General features: G+C 48.2%; 1 protein-coding gene across 29 annotated transcripts in view; it reads right to left on the bottom strand.

Annotated features, from left to right (window-relative positions):
• Myo18a (myosin XVIIIA) overlaps positions 1 to 15,855 on the bottom strand; it is a 98,877-nt gene extending 83,022 nt beyond the window's left edge. For 28 of the 29 annotated variants that reach the window (XM_040749216.1, XM_040749217.1, XM_040749218.1 and 25 more), the window contains exons 1-2: positions 15,750 to 15,855; positions 1,211 to 2,290 (exon numbers count right to left, since the gene is read on the bottom strand). In XM_040749216.1, the coding sequence (XP_040605150.1) occupies positions 1,211 to 2,209 (999 nt within the window). In that variant the 5' untranslated portion in view covers positions 2,210 to 2,290; positions 15,750 to 15,855. Of the gene's footprint in view, positions 1 to 1,210; positions 2,291 to 13,375; positions 13,512 to 15,749 lie in introns of those variants that run through there. The other variant, XM_040749195.1, reaches the window with a different exon arrangement.
• Positions 15,856 to 20,963: the final 5,108 nt, after the last annotated feature.

The following is a 20,963-nucleotide window of genomic DNA, read 5'->3' as shown; positions in this document are numbered from 1 at the left end:
CCCAAGGTCAGAGGTCTTGATGCTCCATGGAGACCTACCCATGCATTTACTCTGGGTCTCTGCTCTCATGCCTTCCACTGGGGTTTTTCATGGAGATCACAGTTGGTGAATCTGGGGACATTCAGTATACAAACTGTCTCTGCAGTGTAGACAAATCTTCTGTCTCACCTGCTGTTCATGCTTCCCTCACTCAACATGAAAGGAAGTCATCTCCCCCAGAACTGTAACCACACAACTATACACCCCCAGGCAGCCATGATTTTAAGTCATTTATCATACTGTTTCCACCTCTGAGATCTAAACAACATGGACTTCCTATACTACCCCCCTCCAGACAGTTTCTCTGTAGCCTTGGCTGTCCTGGAACTCGCTCTGTAGACCAGGCTGGCCTCAAACTCACAGAAATCCACCTGCCTCTGCCTCCCAAGTGCTGGGATTAAAGATGTACACCACCACCGCCGCCCTGCTGGATTTCCTATACTTTAATGTTCACACACCCTCAGATTTGGAAGTGGCACCTGCTAACCTCCAATTTAGGGCTCAGGAAATATGGTACCCAAGCCCCTAAACTATCTCTATATGATGAAGCTGAACACTTCCTCACCACTACCCATGGCAACTCACTCCTCTTGATAGTGCTAGGGAAGCAGCTGAAGTTCAGGCGAAAGCTTATCTTAAGCCAATGGCCTTGAAGAGTCATACTGAATTCAATCAAGCCACTCCAAAAGGACATTGGAGGGAAACATCAGACCAGGAGACCTAGCTGAATTGCTGAGGGCTTTGTCCCAGTGAACTTTTTTTTTTTTTTTTTCGAGACAGGGTTTCTCTGTATTGTGTTTTGGAGGCTGTCCTGGAACTAGCTCTGTAGACCAGGCTGGCCTCAAACTCACAGAGATCCACCTGCCTCTGCCTCCCGAGTGCTGGGATTAAATGTGTAGGACACCACCGCCCGGCCCCAGTGAACTTTTGGGGGATTGCCTTCAGCATCTTAAGAAGGCACAGAAGAAACAAAGTGTGACTTTAATGAACATCTGGTATAGGGCACCCTCTCCTGGGAGGCCCCTCCCTGTTGTCCCAGCTTTGAATTTCCTCACTTGCTAAGCTCTGCTCACCATTCCTGGGTACCCTCAATCACCCACTTAAGTACACCAAGGGGAGATGCTCACATGCCCACTCGCTGCCCACCCCTGATACCCAGGGAAGAACTCACATCAGCCGGCTCCCTGCGGTGTCCCTCGCCAGTCCGCAGCCAGCTCCGGCTCAGCTCACTAAGCTCTGGGATGGGCTGTACTTTGAGCCGCACACTGTCCCCAGACTGCCGGATCATCTCCACAATTTCATCCCTGGACTTATTCTCCACATTCTGTCCGTTAATCTCCACCAGTCGATCTCCTGGCACCAGCCCCAAGGCCAGGTCCTTGGTGCCTGCACCTGGCTCAGCGAAGTGAACCACCCGTCGATAGGCCTGACCCTCAGGGGCCCGGTCCAGCATGGTTGTACGCCGAAGTGAGAAGCCAAAGTCTCCTGTGGGTCGTCGTTGTAACTCCAGCTCCCGGAGAGCAGGAGGCGGCGGGGGCACCACAGCGGGGAGACGTAGGTCGGCTGGGAATCTTTTAGTCACCAGCTCAGGGACTCGAGACCGTGGTCCTGGTCGAGGAATGCCTAGCCCAGGATGCTGCATTAGCTGTCCCTCAAGCGTCCTCACCTCTACCTGAGGTGATGGGGCTGCAGAGTGCTCTGAGGGGGTGGAGGTCTCTGAGGCACTCTCATCCCGGCTCCGTTGGGAGAAGGAAAAACGTTTGACAATCATCTGAGAGTTCTGTTTGGCCAGTGAGCCGAACTTGGCTGCCCGCTGCAGCACAGAGCCCCGGAAGCTGCCTTCCTCACCCTTGAGGTCATCACTGGAGCTGGCTGTGCTTAGGTGGCCTGAGTCCAGGATGATGCTGCCCCGATTGCTGTCAGAGTCAATGTCAGTCAGGTGCAGGTCAGAGCCGCTGGCCACCTTGATAGGGATGGGGTTGGAGATTTCCAGACGCGTCTTGGATTCTCGCTTGGAGGAGCGGTTCAGGTTGAAGAAGCCTCGGCGCATGCTCATCTCTTCCAGGCTCCGCAGTTCTGCGGCTGACATCCGCTCTTTCTTCTCCTTTTTCTCCTTCTTCTCCTTCCGCCCGCCATCTTTGTCTTTATCTTTCTTCATGAGGTTAAACATGGTGGGTGTGCTGTTTTTAGGGGTTGTACCCCCAGAAGATTATGGATGGTTAACGCAGCGTCTTTGGCCCTCACCTTGCAGCTGCAAGTAGAAATAGAGAAAAGCTATTCAGTCTTTTCCAGTTCAGACAGAAGCAGCTGATGCTGATAAACCAGTCAGCCCTCATCGAGCGCAAATGATGTACCAGGCACTCTGATTTACATCATTTTATCTAACTTCACTTCACTCTTTAGATCAAAATGTAGGTGAACCTGGAGAGACTTGACCTACAGAAAGCCCTATGGCAACCTGGAGCCAAAATGAAGAACAGAATACAAAAGGAAACAGAAGGAACTCTGCAACATCATCCCCCACAAGCATGTCCGTTGCAGCAATGGATGTCCCACTTGACTGGGCTCTTTCCTATGCCTGGTATCCCCAGAGCCTCCGCCTCAAAGACCTTGAAGATTCCAACTTTTTAAAAACAATATTCATTTCTATGAGTATTTGACTGCCTGCCTGCTTATGTTATGTTATACCTAGTGCCATAACAGACCAGAAGGGTGTGGGGTCCCTGGTACTGGAGTTACAGACATTGTGAACCCCCTCCATGTGGATGCTGGAAACTGAATCCAGGTGCTCTGCAAAAACAAGTGCTTTTAGCCACTGAACCCGGGGCCCAGCATTATTTGATGTCTCTTCTTGGGACTTCACACACACCCTGCATCCTATTCAGTCCTGGAAGCACTCCCGCGGAGCACGTCTTCAAGTCTGCTTCACAAATGGGAAAAATGCGCTCAGGAAGTTAAGGGTATGTCAGGTGCCACCCATGAAGTAAGTGGCAATGCTTCTGTGTCCCTTCTAAGGCCCTGGGTGCCCAAAGGAACGCAGGGAGGGAAGGAAGGGGAAATCCCAGACTGTACACGGGACAGACAGTTGTAGGGTGGGGGTGGGGTCAGCTAGATAAACAGGGTCCTGAAAAACTCACATCCGTTTCTCTAGACCAACACCTAAATATAGCTGAGGAAAGACAGTTGTGGTCCTCAGACCACCAAGAGACAGGTCCAGCTCCAGGATGTGAGCACCTAGGGCCCCAACCACCCCCACTCATGCACACCCAGCTGGGGGCAGGACTTAGGAAAAGCTGGTTCCGGTGGAGCTCAGAGAGCCTTTCTGCTTCTAACCAGCAGGGAACACAAAATAGAAGTAGGCCATACCTTCTAATTAGAAATTAACTGTAATTTTTCTCCATGAAAGCCTCCCCTCTGAATTCCAGACAGAGGATCTATGAGCTTCCCCCCTCCAGTAATGGCCTATTGCCAGGCCCTGGACAGGCATTTCCTCTCTCTACCCCACCCCCACAGCCAGGCAAAGGCCTGCAGTATCCCCATTCCACTGAGAAGGGCCAACTCCCACCAACCAAGTTTCAATGCCCAGGAAGGCATCAAGACCAGGAACTCCCAATGGCCCTGTGTACCGCCTAATTGCTTCCCCTCTGCAAATCACCCTGATCCACATGGTTCCTCAAAATCTCCCTTCTAAAGCAGTACTATCTATAAGAAATAAAATCCAGATTAATACATATATGTACATATACATTTTTTTCAAGTAGCCATATTTAAAAAGATAAAAAAGAACAAGTGAAGAGTATGGAGAGACGGCTTGGCAGAGCTGAGAGCACTGGCTGCTTTTCAGGGGGACCCAGGCTTGATCCCAGTACACACATGTCTGCTCACAATCAATTCCAGGAGACTCAATGGTCATTTCTGACTTCCATGGGCACCAGGCACATATGTGGTACACACACATACAGGTAAGCAAAACACCCATACACATTAAATGACAAAAAGAAAGAAATAGGTGAATTTGGTCAGGGCAACACATACCTATAATTCTAACTACTTGGATGGCTGACACAGAATCTTAAATTTGAGGCAAATTTAGACAGGAAATAGAAACCTTGCTTCAAAAACAAACTAGATGAGCTTAAGTTTATTAATATATTTCATCTGATACAATATATCCAAACTATTGTCATCTCAACATATAATAGCCATAAAAACATTGAGGGATTTTTTGGGTTTTTTTTTTTGGTTTTGTTTGTTTGTTTTTTCTTTTTTTAAAGATTTATTTATTTATTACATATACAGTGTTCTGCCTACATGCCAGAAGAGGACACCAGATTGAACTGTAGATGGTTGTGAGCCACCATGTGGTTGCTGGGAATGGAACTCAGGACCCCTGGAAGAGCAGTCAGTATTGTTCTTAACCTCTGACCCATCTCTCCAGCCCCCTTGTTTGTTTTTTTTCAAGACAGGGTTTCTCTGTGGCTTTGGAGCCTGTCCTGGAACTAGCTCTTGTAGACCAGGCTGGCCTCGAACTCACAGAGATCTGGCTGCCTCTGCCTCCAGAGTGCTGGGATCAAAGGCATGCACTACTATCACCTGGCAAAAAAGCATTGAGATATTTTTAAATTCAATTTTCCATATTTGGTTCTGTATTGGTTTCAGAATAAATAAATAAATTGAATTCTGATATGGATTTTACATTTAGAGCACAATTCAACTCAGACAGACTGCATTTCAGATAGCCAGTGCAGGGCTGCTGGAGGGGCCAGTACAACTCTAGGGAACTCTAGCAATAGAATGTATCCTGGTTAGTTTTTTGTTAACTTGACACAAGCTAGAGTTATCTGGGAAGAGGAGAATCAATTGAGAGAATGCCCCCATCAGATAAACCTATAGGGCATTTGCTTGATTAAGATTTGATATGGGAGGGCAGAGCTCACTGTGGGCCACTCCTAGCAGGAGATCCAAGGAGGTATAAGTAGGCTGAGCAAGCTAAGAGGAAAAAGCCAGTAAGTGGCACTCCTCCATGGCCTCTACTTTGGTTCCTGTCTCCAAGTTCTGCCTTCAGATCCTGCCCTGACTTCCCTTCAGGATCAACTGTGAAAACCCTTTCCTCCCCAAACTGCTTTTGGTCACAGCCTTTATCATACCAAAAGAAGGCAAACCAGGACAGAATATATTCATAGGGATAAGAAATCTGGTTTGGTCACTAACTCCTTATAGCTCGTAGCTGGTACACACGTGTGTGGCTGTATGTGTGCATATGGAAACCAGAGGCCAATCTAAGGCAGGTCTTCCACTAGCCTGGAGCTCGCAGAGTCAGCTATGCCGGCAGGAATCCCAGGGACCCAATCTCTGCTCCCCAGCACTGGGTTACAACCTGCACCACCACCATGCCCCACTTGCTTGGTTTTTGCTTGTTTTGTTTTCTGTTTGTTTTTTAACCTGAGTCCTGGGGAAAGAACTCAGATCTTCCTGCTTACAAGGCAAGCCCTTTACCAACTAAGCAATCTCTCCACCTCCTCTGACCTCAGTTTCTCCTTGGTAAAACTGAAATTTTTGCTTCTAAATGTTCCAGTGAACAGTCCCTGGAAGCTAGAAGACAGGAAATATAAACCACTAAAAGCACCATGCAGGAGTACTCTTGGTCAGCGGGAGTGGGGGACAGCCGGCACTTTCTAGGGGAAATGTCTCCTCCCAATACTGATGGAGTAAGGATGGCCTATGCCAGGCTATGGCATCTTTGGCTAGTCACCACCCACACTGCCCTAAAGGGCTGATTTAGATGATAACTCCAGTATAACTGGAGAAGAAAATAAAAACAAATGGAAAACTCTGAACAACTTAAGAGGGAATAAACAAGGGGATGTTAGCCACTGCCCAACCACAGAAAACCCAACTGTCCTTACCCAATCCTGACTTTTCTGGGGGTTAGATAGCACTATCAATGGACAACAGTCCCAAAATCCTAGATCTTCGAGCTGGAGAAGTTCCCTCAAAGTAATTTCATGTAAACCCCTCTCTCATCACTAGCTTGTCCCTCACTGTCACTGCAACAAGCAGGACCAGACGGTAAGTACCAAAGGGGACAGCTCTGACTAAAGCTGTTATGGATCTTGTATTTAGGCCTGGATTTGCCACAGATCTCCAGGGGCCCTTGAGCCTGTCACTTTGCTCAAGGTTGAACTAAATGATCTAGACCTCTTCCAGCTCTAAAATTCCAACAGTCCAAGTCTCTTGTGGACACAGTTAGCTATTAACTTTCTGTCAAAGACACAGTCCTCTCATCACAAACCCAGGGCCTTCAGAGGCTGCACTGTGAGCCACTTACCACTCCTGTCCCGCTACTACTATCTGCACGGCTCACAAGGCAGCCTCCCCACAGGCAGCCCCATGTGGTCGGGCCTGGCTGTGATCAGGTCTCTCCTGAGTCATGTGTCTACCACTACCTGACTGCCTACACCCTCCCTCTCCAGACCTAAATTTGCTGCTGCGGCGGCTGCTGTACTCTCCAGCCTTGCTCAGCTCACTAAAGAGCTGGACTCCATACCCTTTTCGGCATCCTTGGACTCACCAACCTCTGCTGTCCTCAGACACAAGCCTCCAGCAGCTCTATAGCCACCACCTCCCAGATCCTCACTCTGGCTGCAGTTCTCCCGCCCCACCCCCTCAGGCTCCTTCCTCTCCTGCCCTCTCCCTTTCTTCCAGTGACTTTAACCTTCTAATCATCCTGACTTCTTTCTCCAACTCCCCAGACCAGGAAGCTTTTCCTAATATTGACTGGAGGAAAGGTAAGTATGTCGCTAAGTTATCTTGACCCTCCTGTCTCCAAGGACAATCTGTCAACTCAGCTGCTTTATCATTTTAGGACAGTGAGCCTCTTGAAGGCAAGTCACTCAACCCCAATGTGCCTCCATTAGCCCAAAGCACAAGAATAAACAATTTACATATCCTCAAAACAGAATACTATTCATGTAACGAGAGCGAATCTCAAAAACATTTGAAACAAGAGGGAAAGAAACCATTGACAAAAGCATGCACATTAATATGATTGTTCAATTTTTGTTTTGATAGGGTTTCTCTGTGTAGCCCTGGCTGTCCTGGAGCTCACTCTGTAAACCAGGCTGGCCTCAAACTCAGAGATCTGCCTGCCTCTGCCTCCCAAGTACTGGGATTAAAGGCGTGTGCCACCACCCCAACTGATTCTGTTTGTTTATTTCTTTTTCCTTTTTCAAGACAAGGTTTCATATAGCCCAGACTGGACTCACAGTGTAGCTAAAGATGGCCTTGAATTTCTGATGCTCGCAGTACAGAGTTTACAGGCATGTACCACACACACTATACCTGCTGGCAGGATACTACTTATTGGGGGCAAAATTAATCTATGGGGAGAAAGGCCAGGGCAATGGTTATCCTTCGGGACTAGTGTAGTCAGTCTCTTTCCAGACTAGAGGTCAGGAATATCTGATAAAGGCCATGAGAGGACTTTCTGGAGTGATGATCAAGCCATGTATGTTCATAGAGGTATGAGCTGACAAGTTTACAGATTTGTCAGCTGTTATCAGATAGTGCGCTGTTAGATTTGTTTGGGCATAAATATTTACCAGAGAGAAAAGAGAGAGAGAGAGAACTGCTGGGCATTGATCCCAGAAATCGGGAGGCAAAGGCAAGCGGATATCCGAGTTCAAAGCCAGCTTGGTCTACAGACTGAGTTCCAGGGCAGCCAAGGCGACACTGTGAGATCTTGTCTCAAAAAAAAAAAAAAAAGAAATTAAAAAAATTTTTAAACAAATACCAAATTCTAGTTAGTGAATATTTGCTACAGGATTTGGAGTGGAGCATACTGACAACTGTAATTTACTTTGAGATGTGTCAAATTTTTAATATAACTTCATGGATGAACAAGGGATAAAAATGTGACAAAATAAGGATGAGAACCAGTAATTGTAGTATCTAGGAGGTAGGGCAGCTGCAAAGTTCTTTAACTTTTCTGAATATTTGCTGATCTCTAAGATAAGATGTTGAAAAAAAAAAAAGAACCAAGTGCCTATTAAATACAAATGATATAAAAGCAAATGAATCTAGTAAAGAGCTCAGGCTTTGGAAGTCAGATAAAGACATAGGAACAAAAACGTAATATCTATGCTGCTTAGGGTAAGTCACTTTTAGAGACCCTGAAAGATTCCTCATCCTCATCTGAAATACGAACAATATAACAGTACCTACCACAAAAGGAGTGGGAATGAAATGTGTATACCACTTAATGTAGTATATGTAAATATAGATATTATTACAATGCCTAGCCACATGGGAAGCTCTCAAGAATGGTACCAAAGGCCTACCAAGAGAGTCCAACAGTTAAAGGCACTTGCCACTTGAAATTCAAGCCTGATGACTTAAATTATCCCCCTGAACCCCTCTAAGAGTAGAAGGAAAGAATTAACTTCACAAAGTTGTCCTCCAATCTCGACATGTGTGTCATAACATATGGTACACTTCCCCAAACACACACACACACACACACACACACACAGACGTATATACACACACTATTTTTTTAATTAATGATATCTAACAGAAGCAAAACATTTTTATTTTGGAAGGGACAGGTTGAGACAAGCTAGCTTCAAACTCAGCACACAGTCAAAGGATGACCCTGAAGAAGAGAACCTCCAGCTTCCTCTTCCCAAGCATAATCATTGCCATTTGAATAATACTGAAGAGTGCACAAACCAGCACAAATGTGACTAAGTCTAGACCTTTGTTTTTGTTTTGTTTTAGTTTTTTTGAGACAGGGTTTCTCTGTGTAGCTCTGGCTATCCTGAACTCACTCTGTAGACCAGGCTGGCCTTGAACTCACAGAGATCCAGTTGCCTTTGCCTCCTGAGTGTAGGATTAAAGGCGTGCACCACCACTGCCTGGCTTTAGACCTTGTATAAAGACAGTAAAGCCCAAAGGTGTGAAGGCAAGTCAGTGAACACATGGCCAGATGGATCTACTGGCTTGAGTCCATAGGCCTCCATAGCTACTGCTAAGAATCTATAGACAGGAAATTCATGGATGCAGAACCATAAAAGGCTAGAAACAAGAACAGCAGTTCAGCTTCCATAAGAGACTGAGACATGTGGTACATGCACATAGTATTTTTTACTTAGCAGTTTACCAAAAAGCTTCAAGAGCAATATGGATTAAGGGAAACAAACTCTCATATATGTTGATGAAAGTACAAACTGATACAATTTCTTTAAAAACAAGTTTTACATTACATTTATTTGTTCTAGGGGTGGGAGCAGATGTGCACAGGTGGAGGGCAGAGGACAACTTACAGGAGTCATTTCTCTCGTTCCACTATGTAGGCTCTTCTCTGGTTCTACTATGTAGGCTCAAGGGATCAAACTCAGAACTCAGGTCAACAGTCCTGCAGCGAGTACCTGTACTGCGGAGTCATTTCTTTCTTTTTGAGCATCAAAAAAGCCAGGCTACTTTTATTATAAAAATAGGAACTGGAATAGCTATGCTAGCCTAGCACTGGTGGTGAAAGCCTTTAATCCCAGAATCTGGGAGGCAGGGCAGGCAGATTTCTGAGTTTGAGGACAGCCTGGTCTACAGAGCAAGTTCCAGGGTAGCCAGGGCTACACAGAGAAACCCTGGGGGGAGGGAGGAGTATCATGCAGATGACAGACAGGAACTGCTTCATGAACTTGTATGTGATCCTTGCCAGGAGCCAAGCTAATTCCTGAGTCATTCAATTTTAGTGTATACTGTGGGAGTGAGCCCTGGCATAATTTTCTAGTAGAGCAGCAAGTGTGTGGTGCCTATGAAATTACTTATATACATGCATTTTGACTAGTCCATTCTAAAATTGTATGTGTATGTGTGTGTCTACTTAAGTAACACCATGTGTGTGCAAGTGCATGAAAAAGCCAGAAGAGGGTGTCTAGTCCATTGGTGCTATTGTTACAAATTGTTATGAATCTAGGACCTAATCCCAGCACTCAGAGGCAGAGGCAGGCGGATCTCTGTGAGTTCAAGGGCAGCCTGGTCTACAGAACAAGTTCTGGGACAGCCAAGGCTACACAGAGAAACCTGTCTGGAAAAAACAAAAAAGAAAAGAAAATACCAAAAAAGTGGTTATGAGCTGAACAGAACTGAACTTGGGATCCCCGGAAGAACAGCTAGTGCTCTTAACCACAGAGCCATCTCTCCAGCCCCTGCCCAGTCATCTATATGGGTCATCTATAAATGTTTCACATAATAAACATAACTAATCCTTTGTAGGTTTGTTTTTAATAGCAAATCTATAAACATAAATGTGCATCATTAGAGAAACTGCTAAATTATAAAAGAACTAGTTAGTTATTAAAAGAATGAGGTAGGGACTGTGGATATAATTCAGCATTAGAGTGCTTGCCCAGCATGCACAAGGCGCTAGGTTCAATTCCCCAGACTGAAATAAAAGGGGAAGGGGTACATTTGTGTATACTGACTGGAAAATTTCTATATTGTTAAATTAAAAAAAAACGAGTTGTTGGACAATATGTGCTGATTTCTTTTTTTTTAATGTCTACAGTGTTTTGTTTGTTTGTGCTGATATGCGCTGCTTGCACGCCTGGTGCCTATGGAAGCTACAGGAGGGCAATGGCCCCCCTAGAACTGAGATGACAGAAGGATGTGAACCACCAGGTGAGTGCTGAGAACTGAACTCGGTCCTCTGCGAGAGCTGAGTCATCTCCCCAGGCCCATGTTGCTAAACTCTCTGCTTTGTTTTTGCAGACAGGGTTTCTCTGTGTAACCCACCCTGTCCTGGAACTTACTCTATAGACCAGGTTGGCCTCAAATTCACAGAGATCTGCTTGCCTCTGCCTCCTGTGTGCTGGGATTAAAGGCGTGTACTACTACCATCCAGTTGCTAAATTTTTTGTTTGTTTTTTGTTTTTTTGTTTTTCAAGACGGGTTTCTCTGTGGCTTTGGAGACTGTCCTGGAACTCACTCTGTAGACCAGGCTGGCCTCGAACTCAGAGATCCACCTGCCTCTGCCTCCCCAGCGCTGGGACTAAAGGCATGCGCCACCAATGTCCAGCTAATTTGTTTATGTATGTATGTATGTATGTATGTATGTATGTATGTATGTGTGTGTGTGTGAATGTATATTACATATTTTATTTGCATGTTTATGGGGGAATATATGCTTTGAGAAGAAGATACAGATTTTAGAACAGCTAAAAACAGTTATATATGTGTGTATATGTGCATTTTTAGTTTTTATTATACTTTATTTATTTATCTGTGTGTGTATGAGCTCATGTGCCACAGCACCACTGTGGACATAAGAGGACAACTTGTAAAAGTTCTCATCTTCTACTATGTGGGTCCCAGGAATTGAACACAGACCATCGGGCTTGGCAGCAAGTACCTTTACCCGCTAAGCCATTTTTCTGGCCCATGCTATAAGTTGTTACAATGTGAGTAGTCAGCTGATATATGTGTTCTGATTGTGTGCAAGGGAATCGAGTGGAATGGGATTTTGTGCAACTTTTCTTCTATTTTTTCTGCATGCTTTATTTTCTACAGAAAACAAACAAATGCATGTTATATTGCATTTTGATGTAACTTTAACCCTTTCTACACATCAACAGAACAAGCCTTTAAGATCTCTGCAGAGCTAGCCTTATAGCTCATCGGTAAAGGGTTTGACTGGCACCTATGATAAGCCTGGGTTTGAATCGCCAGGACTGCACCAAAAACAAAACGAAACAAAAAGTCTAACTCTAGAGTTGGAGATGGGAAGGGTGCTCATTTCAAAAAACGGAGAGAAGTCTTGACAAGGTAGTGAACAATGCACTGGTATCTAAGCCGTAAACAGGATTTTCCATGGCCAGCATAAAAGCTCGCTTTCTTGTCTTCAAAAACTTTCAGTAGCGTTCTGTAGCTTTAGGACAAAATTAAATGGACCGTCCTGAGGCAGGCAAAGCAGAAACCCCAGGAAATGGCAACTACTACAGCATTAGCATCCCAAACTGAGGCCCTCACTCAGCTGCTGAGGATGGGTTCTTAGGTCAGTCCCCCAGCCCCCACACCACACCACACTCATAAATAAATACAAAGGAAATGCCTTCCCGAGGGGGCCGGCCTCTCTCCCTTGGCCTCTGACCTCGGGAGCCTCTGTTCCCTCCAGGCGAGGCCCCTCTCCCCAGGCCAGCCCGCGACCGACCGTGAAGCGCCTAGCAGGGTGGCGCAGGCTGACCTGGCCTGCGCCCGCCGCGCCCGCCGCGCCCGCCGCTTATGCTCAGCTCCGCAGTGCCTCGTGACTCATTGCCAGGTCACACGGAGCTTATCTGGCTCCAGGTGTGCACGCTTCTCACATGACATCAGCCGGCCCGCCCAAAGCAGCCCAGAAGCCCCTCGGCCCTCGGCGTTTCCTCGCCAGTCAGCCCGCACAGCAGCATCTGCAGCCCCGCACCGCCTGCTGCTGCGGAACCCACTTCCACAACAAGCAAAAGCAGCGGGCCGGGCCGAGAGGACCAGGGCGGGAAAACGCCGGCAGCCCAGCCCTCCTCCAGGTGTCACCTCAGCCTCCCGCAGCTCCTGCCGCAGCCCAGCCCTGCCATTGCTCCGCAGGCCATTCACCCCTTCTGTGTGACCTTGAGCAAGTGGCATCTCCTCTCCAGCCTCGGGTTTTCCAACTGTAAAATCTTCTAGGTCAGACAGCACAGACTTGGCCCCAAACCTCTGCCTGATTCCCCTCTGCCTCTGACTTGTTGTGTGACCTTGAACCCAACAGCAACATCTCTGTGAATACCAAAAATATATACATACACACACACACATGTATGTATGTATGTATGTATGTATGTATGTGTATGTATATAGTCAAGTACCTGGCAAAAAGAGAAACACCCTTTGAGCCCTGTAAAAATCCTCAGTCTATAACTTAAAACCCCTGTTTGTGTAAAGAGAAAAGTCAAGGGAACGTGGATCATTTGCAAGCCACACAATCCCTACCTCCACAAAGAGGAGGGAGATGAAGAAGTGCGAGAACTGGAGACTCACCGCCCACTCTACCACTCTAGCTCCAAACTCTACTGCTCTGCACCGTCTAATTCTGGCTACCCCAGAAAATGGTTAAAAAAAAAAAAAAGACCTCAGTAGCTGGGGCGGGGAAAGAAAATGATGATGACGGGGTAGGATGAGGTGTGCAGATCTTAGAGCGTCCAGGACCCAACCCAAGCACCATATGAAGCTGCATTCAGCAGGTCCTCAGTCCCATGAGAACCTGTCAATCAAAGCCCACAGTGGATCCCGCCCTTCCACTTTACCCTCTACACCAGGACTCACTCACATAGCTTCTAGTCTGTGGTGCCCACTCCAGAGGTTACGGACAGATCGGTGGTTTGGAGCAGCAAGAGCAGGCCAGCTGCCCTGAAATCCTTTGACACACTGTATCTGGATGAAGACTTCCGGAGTCCCAGCTCCCTGCTCCACCCCAGCAGGGTGGATTCCCTTTTCACGTAAAGCCAAGTTCTGCCCCACCCAGTTCACCTTCAGATACCTGCTTCCGGGGAGCCCTAGCCTTCCTGTCCCCAGTTTTTGAAGACACACGCCCCCTTCGGTGAGCAGCCTCCAGTAAAGCCATTGAAGGGGATCTGGGCAATAAGCCCAGACAGCCCTGGAGTCAGGAAGGGCACCATCCATGTGATGAGGGTTTCTGAGGAAGAAGTCTTCAGACACACAACCCGGGACCTGAGCCAGGCCAGGAGAGAGCAAACAAATGAGACACTCCGATGCCGAGTATCCGGTAGTCAACTATCCAAAGTCCAAACTCTCAAAGGAAGTATCCATAGCCTGTGACCTTCCTACTCCCTCCCTCCTCCCCTGGCTACAACCCTTCCTCAGTCCCCTCAGCCTGCAACACAACAGCTCACCCCAAAGTCATTGTTTTCCTGGAATTGAGGCTCCACTCCCAGTATCCTCAGTCCCCAATAGCCAAGCACACCTCCACCCAAGGCTATATATAACCAACCAAGTCTTGTCCAGCAACCAGGAAGATGCTTCCTGGAAAACCTCCTTACAAAAGGATGGGGGTGGGGGTGAGGAGGTGGCAGGCCTTTGACAAAGACCCTACAAGGCCTGTCAGGAAGCCGGAGACATCAGGAGAGCAACTTTCAATATCCCCAAATAGAAAGTAGCCCTAGAACCAGAAAGGGTGGGTGCACAGTTTAGCCAGGCCTATTGCCATGGCAACAGGACATCAACCTGCTCAAGAAAAAGGCTCCAGATTTGGTGAGCGTGAGCCAAGGCAGCCTGAATCAGCGTCCTCTAGATTCACCATCCTGCTAGAGTGGCCCTGGTCTTAGTGGTGGGGGTGGGGGGTGGGGGTGGGGGTGGGGTGGAAGGGTGGGGGGACAACCTTCTTCCCAATATGCCTGCAGTGCATTCGCTCAACTATTATAGGGGCGCTTTCAGGGTCTCCTCGGCCAGATATGGCAGGGACACAGAGAGGTAAAGTCAGTCTATGCAAACAAACCCAGGACGTTAGTGAGATGAAGGGAGAATTCTAGCATTTGGAGAACTACCTGAGGACAGGAAGGTGCTCCATGAGAGCCCCTTCCAGGAAATGTCTCCCTAGCCTTTCCACACACTATGAGGCCGACAAATACATGCCTTGTTGGCTAAAAGACCAGGCAAAATGAGTACAAAAATAAGTTGGCTGTCCTCCCGTCCCACCTCCAGCCGTCTCTAGCTCATTCTGGCAGCAGTCTTTGCAACTGATCAGTAGGGCACATGTGCCTTGCCACAGGACGACACCCCCACAACAAAACCCCAACCTGCGGTGTGTCCCGGAAGGCCTTATCTCTTCCAGGAGTGTGACCCACTCCTTGGGTCACGCTGGGTACCAACATGTGTGCCTCTAGCACAGGGAAGGGCGGGGGCACCTGACCCGGCTACCTCCCCTTCCATTGGCGAAACAACTGGCACGGCAGGTTCGCAGGGCGGGGCGTCGGTACTCTCTCCCAGAGGCCTGGGGCAGGCTGCCCTACCTTCCCACACACACCCCACCCCCTGCAGGGAAAGCTGAAGTGGGCAACCAGTGACGGGGCAGCCTACACGGCTAGTCCCCCAGCCTGACATTCACCCACCCGCCCCCATCATCTGTCCCAAGAGGAGGGGGCCCGGGAAGCGGGGTCTCCATTGTTTTGCCAGCTGTCTAGCAGCTGCTCCTTAGAGAGGAACCCGCTGTCGGCCTGGCAGTGAAAGGGTGAAGGCCGCGGGCAGGGATAAAGGACTCGGCGGAGGTGCTCGCTTCCCTCGCTGTCTTCCTCAGTGCCTCACCCGCTCGCTTCACTTGGGGGTCTAGGGCCTAGCCCAGAGATGCCCCCCGACCCAGTCCCGAGGCTGCAGCCCCATCCCGCAGCTCTGGGCCACCTGGGTCCTCTAACCCTTCAGTCCCTCCCAAGCTGAAGGCCACCTTATCCTGCCTCCGGCGCCCAGCCTGCCAGCAAGGGCCCCGCGCTTTCCCTGCTCGCCGCTCCCGATCGGCCCCCACCCGGGCTGTCCAGCCCCGCGGCGCCGCCAGGGACAGAGCCTAGAGTCCGGGCCGCCTCTTCCAGGGGACAGGGGAGGAGCAGGAGCTCGCGGGCCCCGCCGACCGGCCCGAGCCCACCGCGCCACCCTCCCGGGCCCGGCTCACCACCACGGGACTACCCCGCACTCACCGGCCGCCGGAGCCCGCCCGGCAGGCAGCAGGAGCGGAGACGCGGCATCCAGCGGCCCCGGCCGGGTCCCGGCTGGAGCGCAGCACGGCGCGGCGCAGCGCCGCCCCCCCGCGCCCGCGCGAGCTGAGCGGATCAGAGGGCGCCCCCTGCTGGCGGCTTGAGAGATAGACACCCGCCGGCCTTATGCCCGGGCGCGCCTCCAGACCTGAGCCAAGGGGGCGCCCGGCGCTGCCAAGAGATTGTCCGCGATGGACTCCGAGACTCCGGAGGCCGTGTCCGAGAGGCCTTGCCTGGAGATTTTGTCCGCTCTAGCCGCTAGAGGCTGAGTGCATATCTACAAGGTGCGGAGCTGCACTGTCCAGGGAAGACACCAGAGGACGTGCTGCATGTGTGAAGTTCTGCCCTAGGCGGGCCCTGAACGTCCATGGGCTTGATCAGCACAGAGCTGTTCAAAGGTTGTAATTGAGTCATGGTGGCTGCCGCTTCCCAGAGTGGCTCTGCAGAGGTACACTCAAGTCCCTGCTGGATGGTGTCAACTGGCTAAATTCAAGGGGGCACTTCCAAAGCTACACCCCAAGGTGGAAACAGGCTCTCAGTGGCTTAGTCTAGCACACACAAACCCCCAAGTCCAGACCCCAGCATGGGAGAGGAGGAGAAGAACGACAAATTCAAACACCTAGTGATGGTGGGCACACAACCACTTTGAAAGACGGTTTATTTAATGTAATCAATTTATTTGATTTGTTTTTTGAGACATGGTTTCTTTGGGTAGCCCTGGCTCTCCTGGAACTCTCTGTGTAGACAGCTTGGTCTTGAACTTGGAGATCCACTCGTCTCTGCCTCTGCTTCCAGAATGATGCGATGAAAGGCGAGAGCCACCACACCAGTCTCTGAAAGATGGTTTCTTACAAAATTTAACCTCTTCTTGATATTTACCCAAAAGAATTGAAATCATGTACACACATGTCATGATGCACAGACTGTGTATCCACCACGATGAGCTTCAGCAGGTGTGCGGGATAGTTTTATGTCAAATTGACACAGGCGAAAGTCACTGGAGAGGAGGAGCTTCAGTTGAGAAAATGTCTCCCTAAAATCCACCTCGGGAGGCCCGGCGTTGGTGGCGCATGCCTTTAATCCCAGCACTCGGGAGGCAGAGGCAGGTGGATCTCTGTGAGTTCGAGGCCAGCCTGGTCTACAGAGCGAGTGCCAGGACAGCCTCCAAAACTACATAGAGTTCTGTCTTGAAAAACCAAAAAAAAAAAAAAAAAAAGATCCGCCTCGGGCAAGGCTGCAGGACATTTTCTTAACTAGTCATTGATGGGGAGGACCCAAACATTGTGCACAGGGTCACCTATGACCCTGGGTTCTATAAAAAAAGCAGGCTAAGCAAGCCATGGGCAGCAAGCCAGTAAGCAGCACGCCTCTGTGGCCTCAGCATCGGCTCCTGCATCCAGGTTCTTGTACTGTTTGAGTTCCTGTCATGGGGCTGCAGAGATGGCTCAGCCGTTAAAGGCTAGGCTCACAACCAAAAATATAAGAGTTCCTGTCCTGACTTCCTTTGATGAAGAACAGTGATGTGAAAGTGTAAGCAGAAATAACCCTTTCCTCCCCAGCTTGCTTTTGGTCATGGTGCTTCATCACTGCAATAGAAACCCCGACTAAGACATCTGGGAAGCCGGAAGGTGGTGGGGCGCACCTTTAATCTCTGCAGAGGCAGAGAGAGGCAAGCGGATCTTGATGAATTCAGGCCCCCTGGTCTGTAGCCAAGGCTACACAGAGAAACCCTGTCTCGAAAATCAAAACAAAATGAAACAAAAGACATCTAGGTATAGTGCTATGTGCCTGTAGTTCTAGCACTTGCTGGGTAGGTGCAGGAGGCGTGTTCAAAGCCAGCCCGGGAATGTAAGACTCTGTCCCCAAACACAACAGAAACTAACCTAACATGTGCTGTAGACTCTGGGTGACTGTGCTTCACTGACTGTGATCAGTATGTGTCTCTGCTGTACGGTGTTAATAGTGCAGAATGACAGAGGAAAGGGGGTGTATAAGTCTCTCTGTACTTAGCCAGGTGCACACCTTTAATCCCAGCACTCAGGAGGCAGAGGCAGAGGCAGGTGGATCTCTGAGTTCAAGGCCAACCTGGTCTACAGAGCAAGTTGCAGGACAGCCAGTACTTCATGGAGAAATCATGTCTTGGAAGAAACAAAAACAAAAACAACAACAACAAAACCCTCTCTGTACTTTCCACTCAAATTTGCCATAAATATCAAACTGTGAGGATTGTTTGTTTGAATTTGTGTTTTTGATTTTTGGGCTATACTCCAGCCTTGTTCTTTTTTTTTTTTTTTTTTTTTTTTTGGTTTTTCGAGACAGGGTTTCTCTGTATTGTTTTTGAAGACTGTCCTGGAAATAGCTCTGTAGACCAGGCTAGCCTCGAACTCCCTGGTGCTGGGATTAAAGGCGTGCGCCACCAACACCCGGCCAGCCTTGTTCTTTTGTTTTGTTTGTTTGTTTCTTTGTTTTTTGACAGGGTCCTGCTATATGGCTCTGAATGATCTGCAACTCACTTATACAGCCCAGGCTGACCTCAGATTCACAGTGAATCTCCAAACTCAGCTTCTAGAGTACTGCGATTATAGTCATGGCCACCATACCCATACTGTTTTTGCTTTTAAGATTTATTTATTTAAGCTGGGCGTTGGTGGCACACGCCTTTAATCCCAGCACTCGGGAGGCAGAGGCAGGTGGATCTCTGTGAGTTCGAGACCAGCCTGGACTACCAAGCGAGTTCCAGGACAGCCTCCAAAGCCACAAAGAAACCCTGTCTCGAAAAACCAAAAAAAAAAAAAGATTTATTTATTTATGTATACAGTGTTCTACCTACATGTATGTCTGCATGCCAGAAGAGGACACCAGATCTCATTATAGATGGTTGCTGGGAATTGAACTCAGGACCTCTCTTAACCTCTAAACCATCTCTCTAGCCGCCCCCCATCCTGTTTTTTATAGACCTTTTCTAAACTCCTAAGGTATTCTGACTTTGGCAGGCCAAATGAGAAACAAGTAAGGTGATTATAAACCCCTTACATCAGTTGACCCCTTAGTATGGTTCAGACACCACGCTGACCCCTCGATAGAACTATCTCATTTAATATCCACAATTACCCTGTTGTTATTATTATTTCCATTTCATGGGTTAGAAACCAAGTTTCAGAAAGCCAAGCCATCTCACCCCCCAACGCCATGGCTCTAACAAGTAGCAGATCAGACCTCTTGCTCATAATTGCTGAGATGAATTGCATCCTGGGAGTTTTCAGTGAATAGCACCTGGGGTTTAGGGCCACACAGAAAGGATCCTTGACTCTACCAGATGCCAGCAAGCTCCTTACCCTCTCTAAACCTCAACTTCCTCATCTGTAAAATGGGGATAATAATAGTGCTTAACTGTGCTCTGAAGGCTGGGAGAATGGGAGAAGATTAAATGAGCAAATTCACTTAAAGCAATTAGTCCAGGACTTGAAATGTGGTATGTGGTATGTGGTTAGAAACCTTAGCTATTGTTAATCTCGCTGGTCTCTATTCCCTCATCTGTAATGGGAGCTGCTAACAACATGGACTTCACTGAGTTAGTGTGAGGCTTAGGAGACTAGATGCCATGCTGTATTCCTCCAGAAAAACCTAGGTGGGGGCCTGTAGCCCTGGATATTTGGGAGGCAGGAGGAGCATTTCTCAAGCCCAGGAATTTGAGAGCAGCCTCATAAATGATGAAAGTGGATTTAAAATAAACAACAAAACTTTGCAAATCAAGGGATTCTTTCTTTCTTTCTTTTTCAAGACAGGGTTTCTCTGTGGCTTTGGAGGCTGTCCTGAAACTCACTCTGTAGACCAGGCTGGCTTCAAACTCAGAGATCCACCTGCCTCTGCCTCTTCAGTGCTGGGATTAAAGGTGTGTGCCACTGCTGCCTGGCTAAGCGGTTAAGTTTTTATGTTTCTTCATTATTATTACTTTTTGTTTATGGGTGTTTATGGGATGTCTGTGCATCACGTGCTTGTAGGACCCACAGAAGCCAGAAGAATATGTCATATCCCTTGGAACTGGAGTTACAGATGGTTGTGAGCAGCCATGTGCATTCAGGGAATCAAACCCAGGTCCTCTGAAAGATCAACCAGTGCTATTAACCATCAAAACATCTCTCCGGGGCCTTCAAATTTCTGTGTTTACTTTAAGAATACAGGTGAAAGCCGGGAGGTGGTGGCACATGCCTTTAATCCCAGCACCCTAGAGGCAGAAGCAGGTAGATCACTGTGAGTTCCAGGCCAGCCTGGTCTACAAAAGAGAGACCAGAAAAAGAGAGAGAGAGCATAGGTGAAGCTGGGTGTGGTGGGACATGCTTATAAGTTCAGCTTTTGGGAGGTAAAAGCAAGGGTTATTGCATGTTCAAAGCTAGCCTAAGCAAGACACTGCCTCAGCTAAAACAGACAGACACAAAAAATAGTTGGGTGGTGACACACAGCTTTTTCTGTTTGTTTGTTTGTTTGTTTTGGTTTTTTGAGACAGGGTTTCTCTGTGGCTTTGGAGGCTGTCCTGGATCTAGCTCTTGTAGACCAGGCTGGTCTCGAACTCACAGAGATCCACTTGCCTCTTTTTTTTTTTTTAAAGATTTATTTGTTACCTATATAGTGTTCTGCCTGCATGTATCCCTGCAGGCCAGGAGGGAACCAGATCTCGTTACTACATGGTTGTGAGACACCATGTGGTTTCAGGGAATTGAACTCAGGACTTCTGGAAGAGCAGCCAGTGCTCCTAACCACTGAGCTATCTCTCTCCTGACCTGGTGGAACACACCTTTTTTTTTTTTTTTTTTTTTTTGGTTTTACGAGACAGGGTTTCTCTGTATTGTTTTGGAGGCTGTTGGTCCAGCCCGGCCTCAAACTCACAGAGATCCACCTGCCTCTGCCTCCCGAGTGCTGGGATTAAAGGCGTGCGCCACCACCGCCCAGCGGCACACACCTTTAATACAAGCACTTGGGAGGCAAAGGCAGATGGATGTCTATGAATTCAAGTCCACCTTTATCTACATATGAAGTTCCAAACCAACCAGGGCTACATAGTGAGACCCTGACTTGAAAATAAATAAATAAAACACACAAAAAATTTGTTTGGGGACATTCAGACAAATACAAAAGTAAGCAAACTAATATGATAAATCC

Source organism: Mesocricetus auratus, unplaced genomic scaffold (assembly GCF_017639785.1).
Source record: "Mesocricetus auratus isolate SY011 unplaced genomic scaffold, BCM_Maur_2.0 Super-Scaffold_100007, whole genome shotgun sequence".
In the NCBI taxonomy this organism is placed as follows: Eukaryota; Metazoa; Chordata; class Mammalia; order Rodentia; family Cricetidae; genus Mesocricetus; species Mesocricetus auratus.
The sequence above is the reverse complement of the archived record's forward strand: the minus strand, read 5'-3'. Positions and strand labels throughout refer to the sequence as shown.